Source organism: Aulonocara sp. 'chitande type north' Nkhata Bay, linkage group LG14, assembly GCF_057382095.1.
Source record: "Aulonocara sp. 'chitande type north' Nkhata Bay isolate Kocher_YH1m ecotype deep benthic linkage group LG14, A_spYH_male_GT1.1, whole genome shotgun sequence".
NCBI classification, from domain to species: domain Eukaryota; kingdom Metazoa; phylum Chordata; class Actinopteri; order Cichliformes; family Cichlidae; genus Aulonocara; species Aulonocara sp. 'chitande type north' Nkhata Bay.
In genome coordinates this window covers 24,217,376-24,244,825 of record NC_141357.1, presented here as the reverse complement: position 1 = coordinate 24,244,825, position 27,450 = coordinate 24,217,376, and the positions used below count along the sequence as shown (strand labels likewise).

The following is a 27,450-nucleotide window of genomic DNA, read 5'->3' as shown; positions in this document are numbered from 1 at the left end:
CCCCGGTGGGATATATATATTTATTTATTTATCTTAGATATGGCTTCCAAGTAGCCTCCTGGCAATATTTTTGTATGATCTTTGCTCTCCGTAACACTCACACACACACACACACGCACACTGATTAAAAACAAGCTACAGCACGAACCACGGGCTCATCTGGCGCTGAACAACTTCGCCTATTTCAGCGCGATAAAATTGGGAGTAATTTAATGCCGATTCGCTTGTTTACCTGTAATATCTGAATGTTGATAAAATGCTATTTAAGCAATTATAATGGCGTTATTAAGGTGACACTCCTGGAAGGTGACTCCGCTCCGTGAGCCAGCTGCTGCAGGGGCGGGTAGCGGATGTGATCCGTTCCGGGTGTTCCGGCCGCCCGGTCCTCTCCACTGAACTCCAACCCCCGCGCTCTCTATCAGCATCTCATTCCTGTCTCAATATGTCTCAAGATGGCGGCCAATGCAGGATCGATGTTTCAATATTGGAAGCGCTTTGACTTACAACAACTACAGGTCAGTTCAGCCTCTGTTTAAATCGCCTCCGCTTCTTTTCGTTTCGGCCCCCTCGCCTCTTTCGGCGGCCGGGTTTCTGGTCTTTTTCCGCGACCGCCTCGGAGGTGTTTCGGAAGAGAATTCAAGACCTCTTCCTCACATTGATGAAAGTGGCTCTCTTGCTGATCAGAAATTGATCCTCTTTGTTCAATTCAACATCGATCGGACACTGCAACTGGGCAAGCCGGGGCGACGCCGCGGGGATGCGCCGAAATAAAAGCCAAACGGCGGCGCTTTAGCGGAAAGCTCACGGCTGGCTATCTTTATTGCGTGTTCTTCAACTTTTACCGGAGCCAGTAGCCGTAGTTAGCCCGACGCTTTAGCCGTTGTAAGGTTGGATAATTTCGGAGGGGGAAAAAATAAGTGCGACTTATTATACGGTGGCGCTGTGGTGACACCAACCGTTGAGACGGGCAGCACAGACACACAACAGTGTTTTTAGTTGTGTTTTCCTCCCTCTGCTTTTAACTGTCACATCTGTAAGTTTAGTTGAAAGCGGACGGGAACATTAGCAACCTTATCGGCTAACGGCTGTGAAACAGTTTATATTAAAGTCGTGTCAGAGATTATGCTTGATGAACTCGGCCGTCTTTTTTTTTCTCGGTTTCCCCTGCACACACAGTGAGGTTTTCACAGACGTTGCCACGTCTGTGGGAAGTGGACAGGACGGGACAGTGTTTGTTGACGCGACGCAATTAAAAACACGAACGTTGGAAATGTGATAGATCATGACCTTGTGATTATGATCAACTCCCAGAAATGTCCCAGCCTCGCACGCTCGAGCTCGCTCGCGCGCGCACGTTCGCTAATCTCGGCGTGCACGGAGGAGATAGATCCGTGGCACAGGAAGGGAAAGAAAGAAGAGGGGGGGGGGGGGGTACGAGGAAAATATTGGGCCTTATTCATTGCGTGAATATAGCCTGTGTATATTAGAGCGTGTTTGACCTATCACAAGACGTGTAGACAATGGCACTGTTGTGTTTTCCCGTGGCATTTTACATGCATTGCTGCATTTTAAATTACAGTTTTATGAATATTAGTAGCCCCAGTTGCTGTCGTCATTAACATAAAGATTGCATTATGTAGGCTTGGCCCAATTGTTCATACATTTATTTTGCAAACCGCATGGGCTTTGGGGTTTAAACTTTTATTTAGGTCATGATGCCCCTATGACTGGGTAGACAAAAGGACAGTGAACAAGTCTTCCCAGCGGGGCTTTGTGTTGCACTTACGCCACATCATCAAGGCTTCACTTCTCCTATTTATTTGATCCTGTTCAGTCCTCCTACTCATGCCCCCTTGTTCATGCATTATGTAAAAAAAAAAAAAAAATTGAGACTGCTTTCTCTTGTCTTTCCTCACTATCTATCTCCCACCCCCTTCCTGCTCCCTTCCAATCTTTCGCTCCTTCTCCTCCCTCCCCCTCCCTTCCTTTTATATTTTTTTCCCTCTCTCCTCTCTCTCTCTTTCTCCTCTGGCCCTTCACCCTGCTTTCACCTATTCTGCCCACTCTGAACTGGTGTGTGTACGCGTGTGTGTGTGTGTGTGTGTGTGTGTGTGAATTTGTCTGAGATCAGTCTTTTTTTCGTAGATTGACTGCCAGCACGGACAGTGAAGGCACTGCCAGCAGCCAGGACATGAAAAATGCATCGCATAAGTTTGTGATAAGGCCCTGGGTAATTATGGCAAAGGCCCCTATCACAAGCGATTAGTCAGGACAGTGAATCTGAGCGTGTGCAAAAAGGCTGGCGGTTGGCAGGCCTGTCTGCAGGATAGGAATCAGTCGGAGCTGGTGTGTGTGTGTGTGAGAGAGAGAGAGAGAGAGAGAGAGAGCAGAACATTCACTGTCTATTATTGATGACATCTTATTTACTCTCCCTCCCACTGAGAGGCTCCTAGAGGAAAGCCTTCAGATAAGGACCTTTTTCTTATCCATTTTATTTCTTCTTTTTGGGAGGATAATGTGGGGGTTAGCATGATATGATCGTGGTCTACACACGGCTCTGTCAGCCACTTGCTTTCGAATTTGCTTCCCTCTCCTTGTAATCGACGGGCAGTTCGCGCCGTACTTAGACTCGCAGCCTGATTCGTCTGTGCGAGAAGCACCAGCAAAGGAATGTTTTCTTTTCTTGTTTCTTTTGATGATGAAAATCCAACTCAAGCTAGATGTCAGTAGCTTTAAGCCATCATAGCGTGTATTCCTCAGGCTCCGACTGCTGATGTTCATTAAAATCCTATTTGATCAGTGTGTCCCATTCCCTGTGTGAGAAACTAGCTAGGTGGTTGTTACAGGACAGAGAGTGCTTTGAAACAGCACAGCGAGCTGTTAACTTGTCTTCTCTGCATGCCTTTTTCTCTCTCTCTCTCTCTCTCTCTCTCTCCCCCCCCCCCCCCCCCCCCCCACCAGCACCACCACCACTACGAACACAAATGGGTGCAACAGTGATGCTTTTAGCAAGGTCTTGCACACTTGCAAAGTGGATCAGTGATTCAGAGATGATGGCAGGGTGACAGTGAATTACAGATGGAGAAGGCTTTAACGTCTGTAATCCCTGTCCGTCCATTACAGAGTTGAGTTTCTTTAGAGGGGATCATCACTCTTCTCTCCTGTTGTTTTTTCCTTTTCCTTTTTTTTTTTTTCTTCCTTTTTTTTGACCCAGTCAAGCAGTTTGCTGGAACATTGCGTTTCTGCTTGAGAGTGGTGAGAGATTGCGCTTCATTACAGGCGAGCCTTAATAAGATATGAGTGAATAGCTGGGCCTTTATACCTATGGTTTGCGTATTTTCTGTGAAAGCGAGGAAAATTAGGAACAGACCATTCTGTTATACATAATTCCCAATTTAGGCCTAATAGCCTACATCTCACCTCATAACATTTCCTGGAACAACGCACCCCCAGAGCCATTTTGAAAAATAGTTCGCTATGTTAGTGGACAGCTAAATAGTGACTTGGATGAAAGCTGATATAGACCCCAGTTCTTATTCACCACCTCCTAATGGGTAAATTTTGGAAAAGGGTTTTGTAAGTTGATCCCAGAGCCATGGTCAGTGGCAACCTGAGTGGTTTAAATCTCTCAGCGACTGGCTCGCTGTTGTCTGCAGGAGTTTTAGTGTTAATTTATGAGCTGGTTGTCTGAACTCACTGGTGGGATATTTTTACCCCTCTGTTGCTGCACAGGCTGGGGGAGCATAGAGGAAGGGGGGCATCACGTCATGCTTTTACTGTAGCCAACCGCTTCTCTGCCCAGTGACAAAACCTGGCATTGGGACTGAGGTTTCACTGTGTGTCGGTGGGTGGTGAGCGACTAAGCATGAGTCAGACAGAAGGACGAGTGCATGTCAGGTCTTTGGGCTGTCCTCCGTCTACTCTGGTGGGAAGCTTTGTCATCTTACTTTCTGAGAGGTTATAGTGTAAACGTGTGGAGACAACAAGGTGCAGCTCTCAGAAAAGTCAGGGGGGAGGAAATAAAACTCAAACTTCTCATGGACCTTATCACTGGTTAATTCTCAGCAGAGGCCCATACTCCCCAACTCCTCAGCGATTACGCGTACGTCACTCTCGGGCTCGGTTTTCTTCACCCTCCCTCTGAATCGAAGAGACGAGTGTCTAGTTTAGATTCACTTCATCCGATTTATTATAAATATTAAATGTATTCCTGCATGAGAGGCATAATCTGACTTTTTTTTCTTTTTGTTTGTTTGTTATTTTAACTTTGGCAGGGTAAATGAAATTTGGACCAGTGTCATCTGATGTTTGAACAAAAGATACAAAGCACTTAACAGGAGTCTAAAAATAGGGGCAGCCAAACAGATGGAGTCAGCAGCTCTCAATTCAGGCTTTATGCAAAAGTGCGCACCAAACAGATTTTTTACCTTTTTGAAAAAGTCTCTGCTATATAAAAATATAACCTCATGTTTTTGTGTTCATCTTTGTCATTTTTTCCCCTCTTTCGATCAGAAAACCAAATGAAATAATTGTCTCCTTTATAGTAATTCCATTGTGGTACTACGGTTTAATTACATTAAAGTTCAGTTTTGTTTAACCCAAGACAACATTTATTATGTTGAAAACGTGAGGTAAAACGGAAAATCTGCTATGATTTGAACGCAGGGCGTGGATACGACATGAAGATGTTCACATTTCCTCACATTTTTTCTTGTTTTTCTTACAACAGTTATGCCTTTGGGGCTTAATATACTCCCTGGTTTTTATAGTGTTAGTTTATGAGTGTGTGAGGTATAATTTCTGAACATTAGGGAATGCATTTTTACCAATCTCCGTTTTTATCAGTGTGTATTCAGCTCAAACACTAAACTACTTAAACCATGCGAATAAATCACAAAAATAAGGGTGTCAATATATTTAAAAAGTGTTTTCAAACATCAGCAATAAATAAAATCTCTGTTATAACTCTTTGTAGGCAATATGTTTACCAGCTCAGATCAGTAGCTTGCACCCTTAACAGTATCACTGTAAAGTTTGGAAGCTGTGATAATATTTAGAGAAACTTTATCCAGGATCAAAATGTGGGCCCATGTAAAAATCGTCCGCCTTCCTGCTTTTTCTTTTTTTTCCACTGCATAATACAAAAACTTACACCCAACAACCAGCAGCAAGAGCATAAGGGGGCAGTTTGCAGAGACCTATTTTCAAGTGGCAGGCATTATTTACAGACCCACTTGGAGTCTCTCTCACCTACAGCATCATAGAGTTTCACCGTATCTCATGACAGAAGCATCCATTATCACGCTGCTCTGTATTCCAGCAGAGAGAGCAAGGGGCTACTGTGAGCGGACACTTCTCTTTAGGCTCGCTGTGGAATATACTGGCTCTTTCCACTTGTTCCAGGATGATGCCCACTTTATTTAAAAATCAAGCGCGCACTTGAAACGGCGCCTCAGAGGCTGATGTATTCCTGCAGAGTCTGGTGTTCATCTTGTAATATTAAGCCTAAGGTTTTCAGTAAACAGAAATCCTGCATTCCCGAGAGGGAAATGCGTCTTGTCTTGAGTTTGCTGCGAAAGTCAAAATGCAGAGAGAGAGGTGAACGCCGACTGGAGGCTTAGATCCACTTTTATAACAAAGCAGTCCACTCATACCCCTTTTTTATATGTACTTACATATGTTTTACATGCCTCCCATGTTTTTACATGTATGTGACCTACAGATTGAACCTCATATTTTTAATGTGTACCTGTCAAACAACATTTAGGGGCGCTACTGTAAAATTATTTAAATCTCCTCCATTCCCATATCTTCTATCATTCAAGTAATTAATTGTGTTTTTTAGTCTTTGCCTTACTTTACAATCTCCAGAGTCATTTTCCACTCCACATGCAATAAATGAAGATTACAATTAAGCGTGGTAACCTCAGAAATGTGTGGTGAGAACCCACCCCCCGTGAATAATGCTTTTGTGAAAAAACTGACTTAAAGCAGCTGAGGAAATCTGAGCTTTTAGAAGCTGTTTGATTGGCTGTTAAGTAGCAGATTTCTGATGACCCAGCAAGAAGCGTCTGGGTGAGATTTGAGGCATTTCGAAGAGTTTAAACAAGATGTTAACATGGAAACATAAACAGAGGCAGCAGACCAGAAAACGAAATGGAGTCTCATTTCCACAAGGTACCACAATGTGATAATTTAGCCCAACTGCAGATGGTCACACACTGGGGGCCATGTTTTTTAACGGTTTGACTAATGTAGTTCTACACGAGTGTGTCAAAATCAGTTTCTGCAGCAGAGACTCCAGGGTTTTTCCTGCCTCAAAGTGGGCCTTTTGGGGGGGGGGGTGACTCCACACAGAAGCACGGCTGGTGTACATATATTTAATGCAAAGAGTCTATGTTGCCTTAATCTAGAACAGACTGCATTTTCCTCTTATTTTTTTTTTGGTGTTTTAATAAATAAAAACCTACTTTCATCTTGAGTAAATAAATCCCCACTTAAAAACCTAAAAACCTGTCACGGCCCTGGTGATTTTCTTTTTCTTCTTTCTTTTGGATTAAGGCCAAAACCCTGTTACTCTGTGGCCTTCGCTTGACTGCTGTATCCAAGCTATTGGTGAACCACTTGTCCTACCTAATTTTAGTGCTGTTTATCTCACTGTTATCAAGGCGTCTCGGCTAAATAGGTTCTGAGGAGCCTTATGCAGACCTTATCCCATGTCAACCCATGACACCAGTATCAGTGTCCTGTTAGATCATTGACCATAGGTATTGAATTCTAATAGGCCTATTGGTGTGTCCTAATGGTCCAAGTATTGAATTATGATATTGGCAAGGGCTGATGGCCTCTAGATTGAATTATGATATTGGTATGCTGCGGGCTAATGGTTCTCAGTATTGAATTATGATATTGGTGCACTTTGATGGTGAAGGGATTGAATTATGATATGGGCAGCTATCTGCTAATAGCTCACTCTGTGTAATTTTCAATGTCAATCATGGCTTCAGTTGCTAGATCCATAGCCGGCCCTAAGGCTCAATACATCAGTGGAGTCAGGTGGGAAAAGCCTTCACCCTTTAGACTCGGCTCTCACTCCAATTTACTTTCCGTTACAGTCTCCTTTTTCACTTTCTTATTCAGTCCATCAGGGGTTTTGTTGCTGGACTCATTGCATCAATCTAAGAATAGGTGTAGAAATTTATTGTTTTTCTTTTCTGTACACTTTCTAGCCTTTATTCTCCCAGAATATGAGGGCTAGAAATGGCATGTTTTAATAAGGAGCCGGTTATAGATGTTAGATTAGGTAAAGAGTTTTATTGATTGCCTGTCCCTCAGTAGCTGTGTGTGGATTTAGGCTCTCTTGTTTTTTCCATGCACAGTTTTATGTTATAAGGCTCCTAATGTTTAAGTAATGGCTCTGAATATGAGCTAACTTAATTTCAGTAAGTGTCCACACCTTTGCCGTGTTTGTGTTGAGCTCATTCCCATTTTGGTAGTTTAAAAGCAACCAGAGCTGCAATAGTCCTGCTGCCAGCTCACGGAGTAAATGGACGGCCTGCTTCTGTGTCAGCCCTCTAAAAATAACACAGACTGCTGGCTGGGCTCAGCAGAAAACTACCACCGATTATGATGATTCAACTACCCTGTATTCACAGGTGCGTGTGTATATATGTGTGTGTGTGTGTGTTACATGGGGGTGGGTTGTGCTTAACAAATAGTTTTCTGCATTTGGTACAGTGTTCACTGGTTTACTTTTAGTTCTTTCTTAGGTTGGCAAAACTTTTGTTCAAGTCAGGAGAATTTGTGTGCTGTTGAGGTGAACCACAAAAGAAATCTTTCTAATTTGAGTCATGTTAATGAAGTGAAAACTTTATTTATAGTGGACATCAGTGGATGCAGTGGGTCCTTGCTACTTTAACCCTAGTTAAAGGCCGGTCCATGGCTTTGGGAAATTGTATACGAAGAACGTCCTGTATCTGCTAAATTCATTGAGCGTCCTCAGACGGTACGTTAACCTCTTTCTGACCTTTGACCCGAGCAGCTGTCTGACTGGAGTCAGGGTTTGGATGAACTCTGACCCTGAAGACCCCAGTATGACCTGGGCTGTCTGACTGGCCTAACCTTTAGAGCTAACAGATGATGACTTCACCATCTGTCTAGCCTCCTTGAACTTGAACTTGTGTGAAAATGGGGGTGAAAAAGAGAAGAGGAGAGAAAACGGTGTCACAGTTTATGCAGGCGGTTTTCCTGCCGCGTATCTGTTTTAGTTTTAAAGCTAAATTACCGAGGTGAGAGGTTTGAAACGTTAGGTGTTGTTTAGCTCTTTGCGTATAATTTGTGAGCTCCTGCTCGAGTTGGAGGAGTCTGTGTGCCCCAGTTAAAAAGCATAAAATTGGCTGTACATTGCTGAGCTTTTAAAAACGGGGGTGGGAAAAAATAAAAGTGAGAGTTGCCTCTTGAGGAAGGGGGAAGGGACTGTGTTTAGTAGACACAGGCTCATCCGCTGACTGCTGTCTGACCCTGAGTTCAGTGGTATGGTTATTAATAGGCCCAGAGGCCTCAACTTCCAGGAGGCCCTCTGATCAGCTCCAGATGTGGAATGAGTGAGGACAAATCTACGCTAGCCTATCCATGTTTCACATGAAGCAGAAAGTAGGAGAGATAGGCATTTGGTGCGACTGATAAAGAGTGAGGGAGGGAGGAAGGGAGGGACGGGAGACCTTTCCACAGCAGGAGTGTGTTTTGTGAGTCTTTGTTTTCGCGTGTGTGTGTGTTTTTTCGTTTATTACACTCTCTGCCCTCAGACCAAAAGACCATAAAAACGTATGGCATCACCATGGCGACCATAATAACTACCTATAAAACAGCGTGTAAACTGTGAAATAAGACAAACAGACCAGAACAGCCCTGGCTGGCTGACTGAATGGCTGCCTTCCGCCATAAAACTATTTGAGAGCCAGACTGAAGGAATGCCTCGGAGGCTGCTGTGGCTGTCACGACACATGAAAGGATTAGGCTCTGTGTTTTATCTCCTCTTTATCTGATGGTAATGGATAAGCTGAGTGTAGCCTATCATCTGACGCTTGGGCCGGGGGTTTGATGTTTTAGTAGGGTGACGGTTTGTTGAGTTGACCGCTTTGGTCTATTGATTGCTGTTTGATGGTTTTGATATGTAGGCTGTGTGGAACAGGTCAAGTCTTTTATGCAGTGAAGGCTCCAAATAGCTTTTAGCTGTCCTTCACTCCCCCCATTACTCTAGTGGTTCGTTTGATGTTTGGATCAATCAATAGAAAGAGCCTGCGCTCTTACACATGCTCCATCCTACTTCCCACTGAGCTCAATTCCTCTTCCTTCATTGTGCAGGCTTTATATCACATTCTCTCAACACAGAATAAATGATATAATTACAACCCATTACTTAGCCTAACGCAAGCTAATTATTCTGTCATTACTGTAAGGATTAGCTATGCTTATTCTCTCTTTCGCACTGTGTTCCTCTGCCTTTTCCTCTCAAAAGTCATGCAAGCAGAACAGAGCAAACTCTTACTCATAAAGGCTGAGTAAGACTAAGCCCTGGGACATGTTCTGTTGATGTTGATTGTATAGACCATGGGTGTCAAACTCAGTCAGGACGCAAGGCCACACTAGAAAGTAGTGACAGCACAGACTGGACACATTAAAGAGTCTCGACATACAGATATGTCTAAACTAATGAGGCATTTTGATGTATGCTTTTAATTTATGCGAAGAAATCAACATGCTGCGTTTATAGGCTGTGGCACAGCTCACGCTGATGTGTCATCAGGCGTCTAGAAAATTACTGGATACAACAGATAGACGAGGCTAAATTAAAATGTGGAAAAAGGGCATCACGCAGAGCAGGGATTTAATGTACCAGAGGCACATGAGAGTGATGCACACCTTTTTTTTTTCTTTCTCTCTTTTCTCTTTTTTTTTCTTCACTGTCTTGTAACTGTGCCAACAGTGCGAAGCAGCTCCTCGTCCTTATATGGAAGTCAAAGTGAATTACAACAAATCAAATAGGCTAACGAATTGAGAACAGATCAAATCTTAACTGAATTAGAGGAACTTTGAACACTGCTCCATTGTCAGAGCTCACAGACTTTGAAAGCTAAAAAGGTGTGGACGTTTGCACCGTTACACTGCTATCTTGCACCTGTGATTTTCTTTTTTTTTTTTTTTTTCTTTCTTTTTGGTCATTATCAGGGTTTGTTTTTTTTTTTAACCTTGCATATAAAACATTCTGGCTTCCACTGAAGAGGTTTGGGCCTTCCACCAAAAGAAATTCACTGGGACTGTGATAAAAATATTTTAAGTGGGGGTTTAATCTTTCCAAGCTTAAAATACATTTTTATTTATCAAATTGCCAAAAATATCAGGGAAATGAACAGACTTGTTTTTAATTCAAGTAGCACAGGCTGTTTGCCTTAACTTTATGAAACAATTTAGGCGCAACCTGTGCCACCGGCCGTGCTTGGGTGTGTACTCACCCCTCCCAAATGGCCAGGTCCGAGCCAGGAAAAAACGCGATTATCCGCCAATTGTTGCTCGTACCTGCATTTGAAGTCATTTAAAGTAATGGCGGCACTCTAAAATTGTCGGGCCCCGGGCTCGTGTGTGTGTGTGTGTGCTACCGGGCCTGAAGAGCCACACTCTTCTTCCAGACTTGATTAATCCCTATCGCCCCTTTCCATGATCGCAGTTTCCATTTTTTAGTCCGTATCTGTGCACTCATCCCCTCCCCAATCTCCTCTCACTGGCACAGAATGGCTTCCTGGCAGAGTGGAGGCATTAATTCAGGGATGAGAGGTGCGATACTCTCACCCTCTCTCTCTTTCTATGTCTCTCTGGTTCTCTCGCTCTCTCTCTATCAGCGCTGTGTTTGTAATGCGTGGCCTTTATCGTAGCTGAAACAGCTCACTACCCTCTGATCCTATCTCAGATCTCAATATCCTAGCCGTTCCACCCTGTAAACGCAGGGATGAAAAATCTTGCCCTTTCACCAATGCATTACACCCTAGCATATCGCCATACCCCTCTCCTCCCATTGCACACTCCACACCACTCACCCTTTGTGACACAGGCCTCCAGCTAAATTCAAACTCTGCAAAATGAGACCAAGTGAGCTGCACTTCTTCCATGCCAGAAACCATCTTAGTCTCATTATATTTGTATTTAGGCTCAGGCCGGGCTTCTGAATCCCCTTGTCAGATGATAGGTCAGGCAAAATAATGACTAGCTCTCAGTAAGCTTCAGGAGAGTTAAGGCTTGGATGTTGGGGAGATAAAACAACAACCAGTCTCTCAGCAGAGAAACATGGATCAATACAAACGAAGCTGCGGTGTAAAAAGGCTGTTTTTGATCCAGGCTTGCGTCAGCATCGCTGAGGTGAGTCTTGACAGCTCCTGTGCTGTTGGTAGATATGGATCTGTGTTCAAAAAAAGGAGCAAAACGCTCAGGGACCACAAGCGTCTTGTTAGACTATGGAGAGTGTTAGGCTGACCCCCGCCCCCAGCCGCTCTGCACGTAAACACAAGAGACGTGCACACCATTTCACAAAAGCACACACCAAAAAAAAAAAAAAAAAGTGCTCCTCAGTTGTCAGTAAAACTCTTGTAGCGAGGAAAACTTTGTGGCTTTCACTCCAATGGGTGAGAGGAAAAGCACCCCCCCCCCCCCCCCCCCCCCCCCAAAAAAAAAAAAGAAATCAACAAAAAAAAAACAGAGATTCAGGTAGATACAACTTGCGTCTTCAAACTCTGTGTGGTTTTGTGAACACAGTATCTGCTGGCACATTTAAAGTTGTGCACCCCGCTATGTCAAAGGTAGAAAGGCAGACAGGCAGCCAGGATTGTAAGTCTCTTATCTGTGCTGCTGTTGTGCTGTGTTTTGAGGGGGCGTGCCTGTGATCTGTGATCATGTACCGTGTCGTTGTAGCGAGCGTGGCTGTCGCTCCTGACTGAGCTGCCACCCCGCGACTCCACCCCCACACACAGTGGGTTTGGCATACAAAACAGTCAGCCGCATAGGGGGTGGAAAGCTGTGCTGGGAGTTTGAAAGGTAGGCCTCGTAGATTTCAGATAAGACATCTTTCCAGACGCCTTTACTGTTTACTATCATAACCACATAACAGCCTCAGACATGTCGGAGATAAAAGGAAAGATTAGCAACTGCACTGGCAAGACAGAAAACTTCATCTCTTAAACATCTGTGTCATGTTGCCAAGCACAGAGGCAGGAAAAGGCTTCTCACGTTGTAATGAACACAAGAAAGCTAATATGTTTTTGTTTTTTAACAGTACCCTCCTCTGTAGTCTGACTAATATGGTGTTAATATTACTGAGAAGAAGCGGATGTATTTTTGTCTGTCCCTTTCTACGCCTGGCTCGAATTCAAGGGTGGTACTCCGTTAGATTAATGTGTAAAACATGCACCGAATGTGGCGCAGTTAACCTACATGGTGTTTGGACTAAAGGAGTAGTGGCAGTCTACTTGGCATGTGTGACTGCAGACGGGGTGTAAACAAAGTGTTTCTAGCAGTTACAGTCCCAATTATTCTACAGAGAAGGAGCTGAAGCAAATCCTTGTGCGCTGTTCTCTCCTCGGCGTGCACTCCTGGTCACCGTACGCTCCTGGCAGCACAGACGGCAGCTGCAGATCGACTTCACACTGTGTACATAACAATAACTTTGTTGTCATTCCACCAGCCTATCTGTCTCGTCATCGTCGGAGCGTGAGGGCAAAAGAAATTCCACAAAGTTTTGATACCTCAATTAAAGTGCGTCTGTCTCCTGTTATCTCATTTAGGCTGTAGTCAATATGATTGGCATAATAAGACATGCCTGATTGGGGCCTCCCATTTAATTAATCAGTCTCACTGTATCATCACCTGTGGCTCATTAGAGTAATTAGAGTGAATTAGTCAGATAGAAGGCCTCTCTCTGCCTGCAGACGAGTGTAAGGAATTTCATTAGGAGTGATGAACACACATACATACACCTTGGGTCTGATGGCCATTGGTAATGGGATTTGTTTACCCGTGACTCTTATCAGCGATTACTAATATTACCGCAGCGGTAGGATGGAGAGACGCTCATTTCATGTCGAGCGCAGCCTCTTCCTCCTCGCTGCGAACGTGGCTACCCGTGCCAAATTCCGCCGGGCGAACATGTTAGCAGACTTCCTCTTTTGAAACGGGAGTTCAAAAGAATGTGGAAAGACTGGGCTCCCCAAGTTACTGCAGCGGCCTGTCTGTGCATTCATGTGAGAGCACACGCGTGTGGAGCAGTGTGCAAGAGGCTTCTTGGCCAAGTCGGTGTTGAAGTCTCTCTAGGGAGTGTTGGCAATCTGTTCCAATCGTCTTTACAGCTGACCAGACGACCAAATGAACCAGGACAGGGACTGCTGCTGTGGGCCAGTCCAGCCAAGCCAAGCAGGGCTGTTACAGCAATCACACAGACATTACAGCCCACTTAATGCTCCCCTGCACAGACCACGTTCCTTCCTCGACTAAAAACTAGACAGTGCAGATTCAAAAATAGCGCTGGTGTTGTAATGAGCAGTTATAGAATATATTAAGTAGTTTTTTTCCCTCTTAAATGAAAAGTAAAATCTTTCAAAGTCGAGCCAAGGAGAGCCAGAGAGTGTTGACCTCAGAGGCTGAGCCTGAAGGCCCCAAACCCAGCAGTTTTTCATGCTTGATGGTTGTCTGCAGGCTGTTCACTGAAGTATTTACATTATCTAAAGGAAATGCATTTTCTTCTTGAGTCTTGTAATGCAAAATGTGGATTGTGTTCATTTACCCGGTTTTCTATCTTCACTTTTAGGGTTTTGTCTCCTTGTCAGACTAATTTGTAAGGTTTGTGTGTGCGTCTTATGTCTGTTACTGATGTCAAACAAGATAGAAGGAAAATCCCAGTTGAATGCCAGATGGCTTAAACCCCTGTAGAGAAGCCTTTTTTTAAATTTGAAAAAAAATTTTTTTTTAAACAGTAATCAAAGTTTTGAGCCTAATAAACTTTATCAAAGTCATTAAAATAACATGTAGCGAAGCATTTTTTAAAACCCTGTGATAATAAATAGAAAACAGGAAATTTAGTTAAAAATATGCAGCATAAGTAACTGCAAGGATAAGACTTTTTAGATTTCTTTTATTTAGGATTTTTTTTTCTGCCATGTTTGTCCTTTCTGACTTCTTTGTTCAGCTCTGAAACTTGCCAAGGCACTGCCCACTCCTTTCTGCCAGTCTGCACACGCTGTTGCTGTTTGTGATCGCTGTGGTGACTCGGATAGATAGTGACACATGTCACCATGCTTTTCATTATGAAAATGAAGGGTCTTCGTGGTTCTATTTAGCCATCTATTAATCTAGCTATCTGCTATCTTTAGTCAGGACGGTAACATAAACTCCAGAGTACATGCTAGCAAGTATCACGTAGCTGGACTGGTTAAGCACTGACAGTCCTAACTGCAAATAATTCAGGCAGCTCGGATGGTTAGAGTTTATACATTAACATTCATATTGTGGAAAAAGTGTCCGCCTCTTTTAACCCTTGGTCAACAAGCTAACTTCCCAGGAAACCTGGAGATATGGCGAAGAGAGCGGCAGCATTTTACAGCTATGAATATATTTGCCCTATGGAAATGTGGCATGACAGTTTGACTCCTGTAGTCCACACCATCCAATGCGAGAAACTTAACAAGTTTGAATTTGATTTAGAAACAAAAATGAAAGAAAGAAGTGAGCACTGGAAGCATTTTTTTATATATATTTTAAGGAGGATGAGGGAATCAAAGACCTCACCAGTGTTCAGTATAATTTTTTTTAATTTTCCACTTCATACAAAAACAGCATCCAGCCGAGAAAACACAGAACTGTTTGTTCAGTGTTTCACTAACGTGCTTAAACATGACAACTTCATGTGCAGTAAAATTGAGCTTAATATAGAAATGTTAATGGTTTTCTAATGGTCGTGTGTGTGTGTGTGTGTGTGTGTGTGTGTGTGTGTGTGTGTGTGTAACGAGCAGGCAGCGGGGATTGTGCACTTTCCGATGTTACGCTCTATCAGCAAGATGAGTGTAAAGTCTGCCTGTGTCTGCTGATGTGGGCAGAGGGGTTTGCTGCATAGTCAAAACCTGACTGAGTGTGAGGGTCCTTTTTTTTATGTCCCCCCCCCCCCCCCCTCTCTCCCCCCAAACTAAGACCATGCCCATAATTACTTGCCCACTTGGCCATGAATCAATCCTCTTTCATGTGTGATGTGTTTATTTAGCTTAGCAGTGAGAATTTTTCTTTTTTTGGAGCGAGGATTTGGTAACACATTGGGATATATGCAGGGTATTGGAAAGGGATTGGACAGAATCAAGGGCATTGGAGATTGGCACATGACCTCTTAAAGCAGAGCCCTAGTGGAGGATTGTGGATATTTCACTTTTATGAGCACAAAGACGGATCTTATTGATCAGCTTAAATGAATTGATTTACCTGCTTTGTTGAATTCCTTCAACACCGTTTTGCATAAAATTCGTGGACTAATGTGCATATCGGAATGCATCCTGAGAGCTCCTGTCAATAAAAAGACAATGTTGTTGCAGGATTTTTCTTCATCTGAGTAAGCAATACTATAAGCCCTGCGTTTACAGTGACTGTGAAAGGCTACAAATGAACAGCAGTGTATAACAAAGGAGCCATGCAGTGTGAAAGTTATGATCTCTGTAAACCCACAGTTGAAATAAGAGTGGAGAAATGAAAGCAGTTGTAATGGGCTTATTCAGACGTTACCTACGCTCTATCGGCCATCCATACTATTTCACATTTGCAGAATTCGCATCACATCATTGCAGAGGGAGTATTTCTGTTTTCCAAATGTATTCCATGTGCCTAATCACACAGCTGGGATGATTAACAGCAACCACACTTCAGGGATACACTGAAATTTACCCTCGTTGCTGCCAATTCCAGCTGAATTCACATCAGGCTTTAAAATAAAATTTCAGCGAGTGATTATAGTCCACGCTGATCAGAAAAACAAGGCTTCATGCATCATATCGTCGTCATATCAATTTGATCCTTGTATCTTGAACATACTGGGCCCTGTATTCTTGTTCCTGTAGCTAATCTTTACCAATGCAATAATTACACCACTGTTCATGAACTAGAACATTCAGTTTTTGACAATTAATTTAACATGATTAAAATTTATCAGGTTCCTCCTTTCATCAAGCGATGCACAAGCCTCTGCGCACGCTCGAGTTCACTAACAGATAGTGCAGCTGCTCCATGGCCATGGGCAGACAGGCTGCTACATCAACTGCTCCATGGGCAGTGAGAACAAGATGGCATGTAAGCAAGTGAGCAGTTTTTTGTTTTTTTTTTCTCTCTCCCCAAACATCCTGTTTCTCCTGCATAAAATCCATTGCAGGGGACAGTCGACCGAATCCATTTGTTATACTTTTTCATGGTTTGTGGTTAAAACGAGATCACGGCTGGTCAGGGAATTAAACGTAATGCTGATGGAGGGGGGAAAAAAATCTCCTAATTAGTTCTTGATCACACTGTTTCTTCAGAGGGTTGAAATTTCTTGTGTGTTTTTGGGGGTGGGGTGTATAGGCAAAGTGGGGAGGTGGGCATGTGTGCGTGAGTGTGTTTTGGGACCTTGTCAGCAGACTGAGCCACAAGGGCCCCTGTGGTAATGTGTGTATTAAATGATTAGTGCGTTAGTTAGCATAACGGCCCTTCAGCAGCGTTTAATCACTCTCAAGGGTGGGCGGCCTCACAGGAGGTGAATGGGGGGAGGGGGGAGAGAGAGGGGGAGGCGGGGCAAAGGCAGAAGAGAGATTTAAACTGAAGAGAAGGAACTGCTGGTTGAATGAGTGAGTAGATGATCTGTAGAGAGTATGGAAAAATGAGGGAGCGAGCATGACGGAGAGCAAGAATCCAGCCGAAACATAATCCAGCAGCACTCTCACACACTCAGCGGAGAGCGGAGATACAATCTTTACAAGGCCTGAACGGCTTGTTAATGTCAGCACACGGCCCATCAGCTGGAACAAGTCCCATAAATAGCTATTAATAACAGTGCAAAATGGATGTGGACGAAGGTGGGACCTCCGTTCAGCCTTGACAACTGCTGCTGTTGATAATTGTGTTTTTGTTGTTATGTGGTGAGGAGTCACCTGGTAGTCAATAATTGGTTTGAAATGCCTGGGCATTTACTAGTAGTGGTTAGAGCGGTAACTGATTGACTGCCAGGGTGAAAGGCCGTCAGGTTTTTCCTTGGTGGGCCGTTGGTGTTGTGGTTCTGCTTTCTGAACAGGTTAATGCTCCAGCAAAACCAGTGGAACTTTATGATTTGATAGGCCTGTGCCAGAGTGGTCACAGACATATTATAGGTCAAAAATAATAATTTAAAATACAAAGCAACCAATCATATGTGTGTGTTTGTTTGTTTGTTTGTTCTTTACTTTATGCCTCAAATTTTTAAAACTGGCTGTAATATGTTTTGTGTAGACCCCAATGAAGGCCACAAGCTGAAGCACATCAAAGGTTTAGTTTTTAGAAACCTCTACTCTGTGGCCGTGTTTTCGGCCTACTGCAGCATTCTGAATAATATCAGCAAAGCAAATAGGTCCAACAGTTTGCAGTCTAGTCATAAAACAGCTCCCATCTTTTAATCGTAATTGATAACAATGATTACGATTATAATGACCATTACAGTAGTGATAAGTGTAATAAAATGTTGAATGCAACTAACAAAAACAACAACCTGTCTGTTTGTCTTGCAGAAAGAACTAGACGTCACCGCCACGCAGCTTGCCAACAGACAGGACGAGAGCGAACAGTCCAGGAAGAAACTCATCGACCTGAGCCGCGAGTTCAAGAAGAACACTCCAGAGGTGAGAAAATCAGATATTCACAGGCGAGCACCAACACACAGCCACGCGTACAGTGCGCCCCGCAATTCTTTTGACAATCACGCTTGGCCTCGGCGTTTCTCGGTGTCTGCTCTCCTCTTCATAAATGTAGCCGTGATTATTTACTGAGAGGAGTAGACGGAACAGAGATGCGGGCTTGGCTCCCAAAAATAGTCTCTCCATTAGTTTCCCTGAAATCCTAAAGAGACAAAACAGAAAACCCCTCAGGAGTTTGTATTATCTGACCTAGTTTTTTATGCGAGCAGAAAGTGTGGTCGGTGAGTGTGTGTGCGCGCGAGAGAGGGAGGCAAGGAGAGAGTGACAGAGCAGAGCAGGAGAGAGAGAGAGAGAGAGAGAGATCAGGAGGGAATTCTGTCCTGTTCCTGTGTTCCCATCACTCCTCCAGGGAATATTTGTTTCATCTCTGTAACCAAGGCAACATATTTCAAACCTCACAGCAAAAACAAAGTATTGTTGTGTTATTATTGGTAATGTCACCATGGTGAATTATTGATGGCAGCATGAATTATGTATGAACGGAGTAGACAGTGGATAGAAAATTGTCAACTCTCCGCGGAGTTGACAGTAGGCCTATTATAGTTACCACAGGATGGGGATTGTGACTATTGACTTCAGCATGTAGCCCACCCGCTGTAGAGGAGTATACACGGGAGGAAACTGTACCTGCATACAAAGGATGCTAATTTCACTTCACCCTACACATTCATCTCTAATCTCATTTCCAAGTATAACCGCACAGCTAACAACACACACAGGGAGGCAAGACAGACACAAAGGGAGAGAAACACACATGCAGAGGCAGCGGGAGCCATGCACAAAGAGAACATGCAGAGAAGGCAGAGGCACAAACACACAGAGGCAGATAGCCTAGATCACAGAACAGGACACACACATTCATCAGTGTAACAAGGCTGTGATTTAGGAAGGCTCCTCTGGCGTCTGTGTGGCCCCTGGCATCTCCCTGGTATGTGGAGGAGGAATCTGAGCCAGGCCAGACGAGCGACAGGATTCATTACAGGGCTGTAACAGCCTCAATAGGAATCAGCACTAAAACTCCGGGCGTTTGGAAATACAGAAGCATCAAGGCTGCCTACCAAACAGGCTGGTTCATAACGTGTGATGGCCCGCGCTTGATTAAAAATGCCCCGATCGTCTTGTGTGCATTTGAGGAGCCGCGTTTTTTTTTTTTTTTTTTTTTTTTTTTTCCATCGCTTGCGTGGCTGCATGTGTATGTGTGTGGTTGACCAGCTTATAAAGCGGGCTGTCAGCTCTCTGTGGTCCGCACCAGTCAACGGAGATCACAGTCACATCAGATCAGACTGCATTAGGCTGAGCGGGAGTCCGTCTCTGATCCATTATTCAACAACCAGGAGACCGGCCCACGTTGACTGTGTCTAGTCTGCTGAGCTGTACTCGGTGTGAACTGCACTCATGGTCTGCATAATAACGCACACATGCACGCACGCACACAAACACACACACACACACTCACGCAGGCTTTTGTAGCATTTTGAAAGTAGTGCAAAGAAATGCAGCGTGAAAACAAAGTTTTTATAATTCATTAGGACTGACACGCTGTTGAATTTTTTTTTTTTTTTTTTTTAGAGACTACATCTTGCTGCGCTTCCTAAGTCACCTAAATTATTCATCCACTTCTTAATTTCCTTTTAGTTAGTCAAGACTTCCCTACTACACTGTTATAAAGGCAAGGGTGGGAATGGTTGTAAAATGTCCCAAAGATTGCTAGCCAGAGGCAGTGGTAGTAAAACAACTGTGTGTGTGTGTGTGTGTGTGTGTGTGTGTGTGTGTGTGCGTGCACACACACACACATGTTAGTGTTTAGCTGCAGGCCAGACAGACAGCGAATGGGAGTTCCATACTCCCTGGAGGATTCCTCGGGCTGGCCTGTCTGCTGTCTGCCGGCAGCTTACACACCAGCCATCCATCTCTTGCTGCCTGGGCCCCTCCACTCCCCTCACTACACACACACACACACACACACACACACACACACACACACACACACACACACACACACACACACATTGACCATGGTGTCTGTGTGCATTGTTGTTATATGGTCATAAATCTTTGGAAGTGGAGGGGGCAGGGGGTGGAGCACCGCAGAGTGGACCAGAGGGGTTTAAAACTCCGGTGTTCAGCAGAAGGAGTCGCTTGGTGCCGTGTGGTATTTGCGTGTGTTTGTTTGAGTCTACACTAGGTTATTATAATTAACTAAAAGCTAAAAGTAGGTGTAAATGAAGCATTTTAGTTAAGCTCAATACAAACAAAAGCTAAACTTAAATCGAACTAAAATAGAGTAAAAAAAATACTGAAATCTTCAGTTTTAGGTTTTGTCACTTTGGTCTGATTTGCTTTTATTACCTGCCATGTGTTTATCGAGACTTGAGATGTCTACATGTGTGAATGAACATCCTTTAGAAAATCTTGTTTATGTTCGTATTTCTATTCTGAACCTCTGAAAAATGTGACTAAAGCACTCCAGACTAAAGTAATTAAAGACTAAAAGTAACACTGAAAAGAACGAAACGTTTTTCTCTCCCCCAAACAATCAATCCGCATCTGGAAACTGTCTGAAAATAAACCAAATCGAAAACAAAAACACAAAAACGAAAGAAGAAAAATGCAAAAGTATAATAATTGTAAGTAATCATTGAGGTTGCTGCAGCATTTATGAAAGCTTACAGCTACTAAAACCTAAAAACTCAAAGTTAATGAGATTGTTAGAGCGACTTCATATGATTTGGTTTTCTTAAAAAAAAATTTATGGTTGCCTCGAGTTGACTCATCGCGCAGACTCCTTCAAAAAAAGCTGAAGATTATAATTTCAACAAAGGCGGCAATTATTGCTGGACTACTTTTTTTGGTTACTGTATTTTCATAAGAGGTTCTGTGAATCAGCGCTGAGTTGATGATAACACAAAGTGTGAGATACTGAAGTGAAAAGTGCCTTAAATGTTGCATTTTCATTGCCTTGCAGCAAAACGGGGGCATAGATGTTCCAAACAAGTGAACTTTTGTTTATATTTTGTATTTTCATGAATCCAAATATGCTGTAGTGCAGGTCATCGAAAAACTAAAAGGAAACTGAAATGTAAAATTAGAATATTATCAGAATGCAAACGATGAAGCTGACACTTATCTGGTGTTTTGTGTGGGTGGGTCTTTTTTTTTTTTTTCCCTCCATGCTCTTCATCTCCTCTGTGTTAGAGGGAGAAAAAAGAGGGAAGGAGGGTTTTTTTGAGGGGGGGGGCAGGGTGCAGGTCATTACCCCTCAGCGGGGGGATATTGAATTGGCCCAGACAAACAGCCGCAACGACCCCTGATGAGGTAACAATGAAGCGGGGTCACCAAGGTCACGACCTGTCCTCAGCCCCAGACAAGCGGCCTGTCTGGACCAACCTGGGATTAGGCCTGGCCCCAGACACTGGTCCCAGGTCAGTTTGGGATGCACGTTCCCCTGCAGCCTCAGCTAGGCTTTTAAAGGCAGAGGGTTTCTAAAAGGCGCCGAGTCTCCCGAGCACACATCTGTCGTTGCCCTACTTCACATCTTCATTAGGCAGTTTTGAGAGTGCGCGTGCATTCACAAACTGTGAGAATCAAGTGTTCCTGTACAGAATGTCCTATTCTGCCGCGCTTTTTACCATACGCTCCAGTTCAGTTTGTCAGGATGTGGGCTCAGCTAACAGCACGGTGATTTGCATGTTCCCCTGATACGTGCTCGACCGGGTATCTAATCTGAAACTGCTGACTTGTACTGGAAAGTCATGCAATGGGACTTGGGAGGATAAGGAGCGTTTCCGTTATAGTAAAAAAATAAAATAAAATTTGGTGCGCGGACATGATTTGCATTAACGGTAGGCCTTCTCCTCGGCTCATTCACTCTCACGTGCGCTAGCGCTGCCCCTGGGTGGCCCAGGTGGTGCTGCACCTGTTCTTGTGAGAAACGCTGTCCGCCGGAACACCTCCGGGTACAAACCTGGCATCCTCCCTAACATCATGTTCATCACTCACGCACCGCAGTGTTTTTTTTTTTTTGTTTGTTTTTTTTCTTTTGTTTTTCATTGAGGTTGACAGCAGCAGGAACGGTCACTGCTTGAGCAGCTTATTCGATTGCTACATAGTCATTATACAACTTGTGCATCTCTGCCACTTGTCCCTGTGTTATTTAGTGCTATTTAAGGATTAAAATATTCAGTTGATTCTTCTGTTTTTGATACTCACTAATCTCCTCTTTATTTTTTTTTTAGGATTTACGGAAACAGGTTGCACCTTTGCTTAAGAGCTTCCAAGGAGAGGTGAGTGGATTATTTTTGGAAATTATTATTGACACAGCGATATCCATAACATGCTCCAAGCAAAGTAATCAAATAATGCATTTTATGAAGCCTGTTTGACATTCATTAACTGGTAACTTGCTTCCTCTCGCAGTGCCTTTTTTTCTTTTTCTTTTTTTAACTTTTGTCTTCAATCATCATCTCTTCTCTCTCACTTCTCTCTTTCCCCTCTTCACTTCGCCATCTCCTGTTCTCTTTCTTGCCACTATCTCATTTCCCCTTCTTTCCTCTCCCTCTTTTCTTTGCTCTGCTCTGCTCTTGATTTTCTGTCCTATTCATGAAGTCCTGTTGCCCGAGGGTGTGTTTAAATTGCATCCTGCAAAAAAAAAAAAAAAGGCACCACAAAACCCTAGCTCTAGCCAGTCACAACTCACCGAGTGCTATTTCCTCAGACTTTGTCTGCATGATTCTGTGGGGGGATATTTGTTGTTGTTTTTTCTTTTTTTTTTCTTCAGTTGATTTGGTGAATCATGAGCCATTTTTGCTCATTGTGGCACATGCATGTTTACTTTAAGTTTGCCCAAGGTTTTTGTGTACCTTGACCAATCAAAGGTGACTTTTGTGTGTGCTATATCATACCCCTGCTGTTCCCCCCCCCCCCCTCTATCCTCCTCCTCCGTCATTTTGGCCCATTTCCATCGTGGCTCCTCCTCACTGGCAGCCATGCATTTCCAGTTCGCTCCCATATGTGAAAGTCAGTGGGTAGGAGTGGAAGCGGCTGGTTTAGACTGGGGCGTTATTTGGGGTTGGAGTGGGTGGACATTCAGCAGAATCTTTTCTCTAACACACACACATACACACACACTCTCACACACAGAGAAAGAAAATCATCTCAATAGATAGTGACAGGGCTGCTTTGCTACTGGCCATAGAGTGCTACAGTTTAACACTGGGTTAGTTTCCATATTCTTGTGTTAGAGCAACAACCACAGCCAGTGGTTATGTAAAAATGCTGTAATTTATAGTGGTTCTTCCATGTTCTGCTGATGATCCACAGTCTATTTAGAGAATAGAAACAGCAGCGGTATAATTGGGGCTTTGTCAGCTGTTTCCACAATCCTCATGTTGACACACCTCGACGGCGTGCACACCAGAACACGCTGAGACGCGTAGTGGGTGGTCGCGGAACTGAGAAGGACATTATCTTATGATTATTGAGATAATACTGTACACCCGCGCCAGTCTTAGAGCAGCCCATCAATCAGTCGCCTATTCTGCACGCTTGCATGCCACGACATGAGTTGCTCTGAGAATGTGTAATTTTAGCCCGTCTTTGTTTGCTTACCCCTCAATGCTTTGATCAAGGACAAGACAGCACCAGAAGCCAGAAGGTCTTGTCGAAATCCCACAGTAACTCATCCTTAAGCATTTTACCCAGGAGGGTGAATCTTTACTAAGTGAATGTAGAACTCAGACAGAACAATAAAAAGTTTTAGCCCAGGAACTTGGAGGTCTTGATACTCTGTTTAATCTTTGTCATTGAAAGGTGGATGCCCTCGGGTCATAATTATTACCAATAACAGTAGTGTTTCCACAAGGCCTCAGTTTGGTAAACGGGTTATGTGTGTTTGTGTGTGTATGTTGCATACTCAGTGTTCCTTGTTGGTCCATCGATCAGATAAGCTTTTCCATTATCCAAGGCTTCAGTCTCTGCTTCCCATAGCCTCCCCTTATCAGACTCCACTGGGGCCACACACACACACACACACACACACACACACACACACACACACACACACACACACACACACACACACACACACACACACACACACAGATATATATGTATACACACACAGGTCAGCCCGATGCCCTTCACACACTACGGGTTAGATAGGGGAGCAAGGTGGTGCTGAGTGATGGTGGCACAAGGTGCTGACGTATGTACGTATGTGTTTGTGTGCGTGGACTTGTCAGGGATACCTTTTTGCAATTGCAAGCACTTCTCATCAGTAACCTACTGATACTGGTGAGGTATCATTTGTGTCACTTCATTTGTTTTGCTTGGTGTGTGTGTGTGTGGGATGGGGGCAGGGGAGCATGTAATAGCAGATGTCATTGGGATTGGTTGAAAGAGCTGCAGTTTGGAACAGCAGGGTTGTATTTGCAAATCCTGGGTGGTCTTCTAATGGCTCTGGTCCTGCAGTTAACCTGCCTCTAACTGTAGGGTGTGTCCTACATTAAATGTCTATTTCCTGCCTCCCATGTTGGGCTATATAAAGCTAGTGTACCACTGACCTTGGCCCAGTCATTGTACAGTCACGCAGCTGGCTTCCTTCGGTGCCATTGGCAGATAATTTATTTTTTTCTGTGTGTGTGTGATGGTTTTTGTATGTTTCTTTTTTATGATGAGATTGTGTGGCATGACTTTAAGTCTCTGATCACATTCCCTTATATATACAAACACACACACAGACGTGTGCACGGACATTTCGACAGGTTTGATGTTGGTGTGTGTGAGAAAGGTATTAGTGCTCTGTATCTGTAATCTCCCATTAGCGGCCATGCATTTGAGGATTCTGATCGCTCAGTGTCACACAGCACACGAAGAAGGGTAAAGTACACGATGCAGCATGATGTGAGAACGAGAGATATTAGTATTGGAGAGAGAGGGAGGAGGGAGATTGCAGGAGCATGCAAGAGAGACTCAAGTGTGACAGAGAAACATGTGAGAAAGGCTAACAGTGGAAAAAACAAATTGAGGAAAAGAAAAGACTGAGTCAGAGAACATGGAAGTGACAAGAGAGAGAATTTGTGAGAGAGACGGGGAGAAAGACACAGAGAAATGAAAAAAAGAGGGAGGGGTGGTGTGCTGGCACCAGCCTACTCAGGGCCAGATGTTTTGCGGCTAAAAAACTAGAGATGAATCAAAGCCATGTGAAGAGATTTATTAGGTTCCCATAGGAGCCCAGGCAGTATTACATGTAGCCCGCTCTGTTTACAGTGGCAAGAACCCCTAAACCACCCATCAACTACACTACTGGCTTGGCTGGGAATGTGAAGACTTTATATTTGGACTTATATAGGCTTTTGTCTTTATTCCTTTTCTCTCAGTGAATGTGCTGGAGGAGTTGGAAGAGAAACACAGGCTGTTTAGTCTGAGTGCGTGAGCCAGAGTAGTCAGCTGTAGCTCTGCCCAGTACAGTAGCACCATCTGAATGTCTTTATTTGGCATCTGTTTCCCTCGATTTAGACTTGATTTCAGATGCATTTCGCCTACTCTGTCTGCTTCTCATATTGAAGTGTGACACAGAGACTATGGCAGAGCTCGTTGCCTCATGTTTCAGCATTGACAACAGCGTAAAAGTTCCCCTCTCCAGTATGATTTTAGAATTAATCTCTTATAGATCCAATCTAATGCTGTCCGTTTCAATAATATCGGTGATGGAATGCATGCCGTGCCCTCTTGTGTTAATGGCTGCATCAGTAATGGATCCACACTGTATTGCTGCTAAGAGCTGACTGAATAATCTGCCCCTGCTGTGGCTGGAAAGACTGAGCCAGCTGTTTAATGATGTCAGTGTGCTGGAGGGGAAACAAACACACACATTTGCACACAGGCTCGCCATCTCTCACACACACACACACACACACACACACACACACACACACACACACACACACACACACACACACACACACACACACACACAACAGACTGAAGGACTTAGGCACACTCACTCGAGGACAGACGGATAGACGAACACACGTACACAGCAAACGAAACGCATCCGTCATCGGCTGAACAGCTGAACTGACTTCACGGGAAGGAAACACCAACGTGGCCGCTGTCATGACGGCCCCGATCTCATGCAACATACCAAGGCATAGTGAGGATAGACAGATATGTAGACGGCTCTCACCGTTAAATTAATGTGCCTGCTTTTGGAGTGTATGGTAACTGACGTTTAACAATTACGTTTTATTTTTCCTCCTTGCAGATCGATGCCTTGAGTAAGAGGAGTAAAGAAGCAGAGGCCGCCTTCTTGAACGTGTACAAAAAAATAATCGATGTCCCAGGTAAGACTGCTCTTAGTGATGATACAAGTGTGTTTGTGTAGACTCCTCCCTAGTCCGGAATTGCAATCAGGGAGACCTTCCCTCATCCGTGCAGACAGCAGCAACAGGGAAAAACGCAGAAAACGTGTGACACCGTCCCTCTGGTGCTGCTTCACTGTTCATCCAGGCGTGTGCGACGCCTTAATATGTCCCCAGGAGACCTCATCCCCATTGGTATAGCCATTATAGGGTCTTAACAGAAGGTGCGTCCTGATACGGATGACAAGCGTGCCCACAATTGGCCGCGGCAAAGTGTGCACATACACGAGCGGTCGCATCCAGCAGCACTGAGGCTGAGGGAGGGCCGCGCGGCACCGAGAGCTGCAGAACACACAGCCACAGTGCTGCTGGTAGGAGACTTTCAGCTGCTCGGGAGCCCTGAAGGGGCCGCGTATGCAGGAATGAAAGAGTTGAGTTCATCTATAGCGTAAGGAGGTCATCATATTCCCACATGGATAGACCTACAGTAATATCTTTGGATTGTACTGCTCCCAATAAGTCAGCGCCAGCTCTGACGGGGCTATTCTTAACTTGCAGCGAGACAATGATGTAATGCCTGATGCATACACGCACACAGACACAGACCGGCCTGACTAATGCAGCAGTCTTGAAAGAGGAAACAGTGTGTTTTGTTCTGTCTTCTATCAGCTGAAGGCCTGGTTAGTCAGCCCAGTGTGCTCTGGTTTAGATTAAAGGTGTCTGGCGAGAGCGTTCAGCACCAGTGGCCCGCCAGTCAAACTGCTTTTAACAGGCTGTACAGTTGATTTGAAGCGGGGGGGTCCAAGTGAAGGACACAGGTTTGATAAGAGGGAGAGAAAGTTGATTTTTCAAGGGCACAGAGGCAGATAGGAGTCCAAATTCAGGGCGTACAGTTATGTTAGTGAGTGTTTGTACTTGTGTGTATTTTTTTTTGTGAGACTTTGGAAGCAAACGCATGTGTTTATGTGAAGAGGTGTGTGCGTGCGTGTGTGTGTCAGAGCCAAGCCCTGCATGGTGTGTCACCTTGACAGCACAAAATCAGCATGAAATTCCCCAATCGTTCTCTGCTGATCTCTCATTAGCATAGTTAAGATATCTAA

At 44.1% G+C, this 27,450-nt stretch overlaps 1 protein-coding gene across 2 annotated transcripts in view; it reads left to right on the top strand.

Moving 5' to 3' along the window:
- The first annotated feature begins 240 nt into the window (after positions 1-240).
- Positions 241-27,450, top strand: part of cux1a (cut-like homeobox 1a) — a 57,229-nt gene continuing 30,019 nt past the window's right edge. Inside the window, exons 1-4 of one of the 2 annotated variants that reach the window (XM_086261674.1) lie at positions 241-515; positions 17,805-17,915; positions 22,226-22,273; positions 26,254-26,332. In XM_086261674.1, the coding sequence (XP_086117800.1) occupies positions 453-515; positions 17,805-17,915; positions 22,226-22,273; positions 26,254-26,332 (301 nt within the window). In that variant the 5' untranslated portion in view covers positions 241-452. The remainder of the gene's footprint in view (positions 516-17,804; positions 17,916-22,225; positions 22,274-26,253; positions 26,333-27,450) is intronic. The other variant, XM_086261675.1, reaches the window with a different exon arrangement.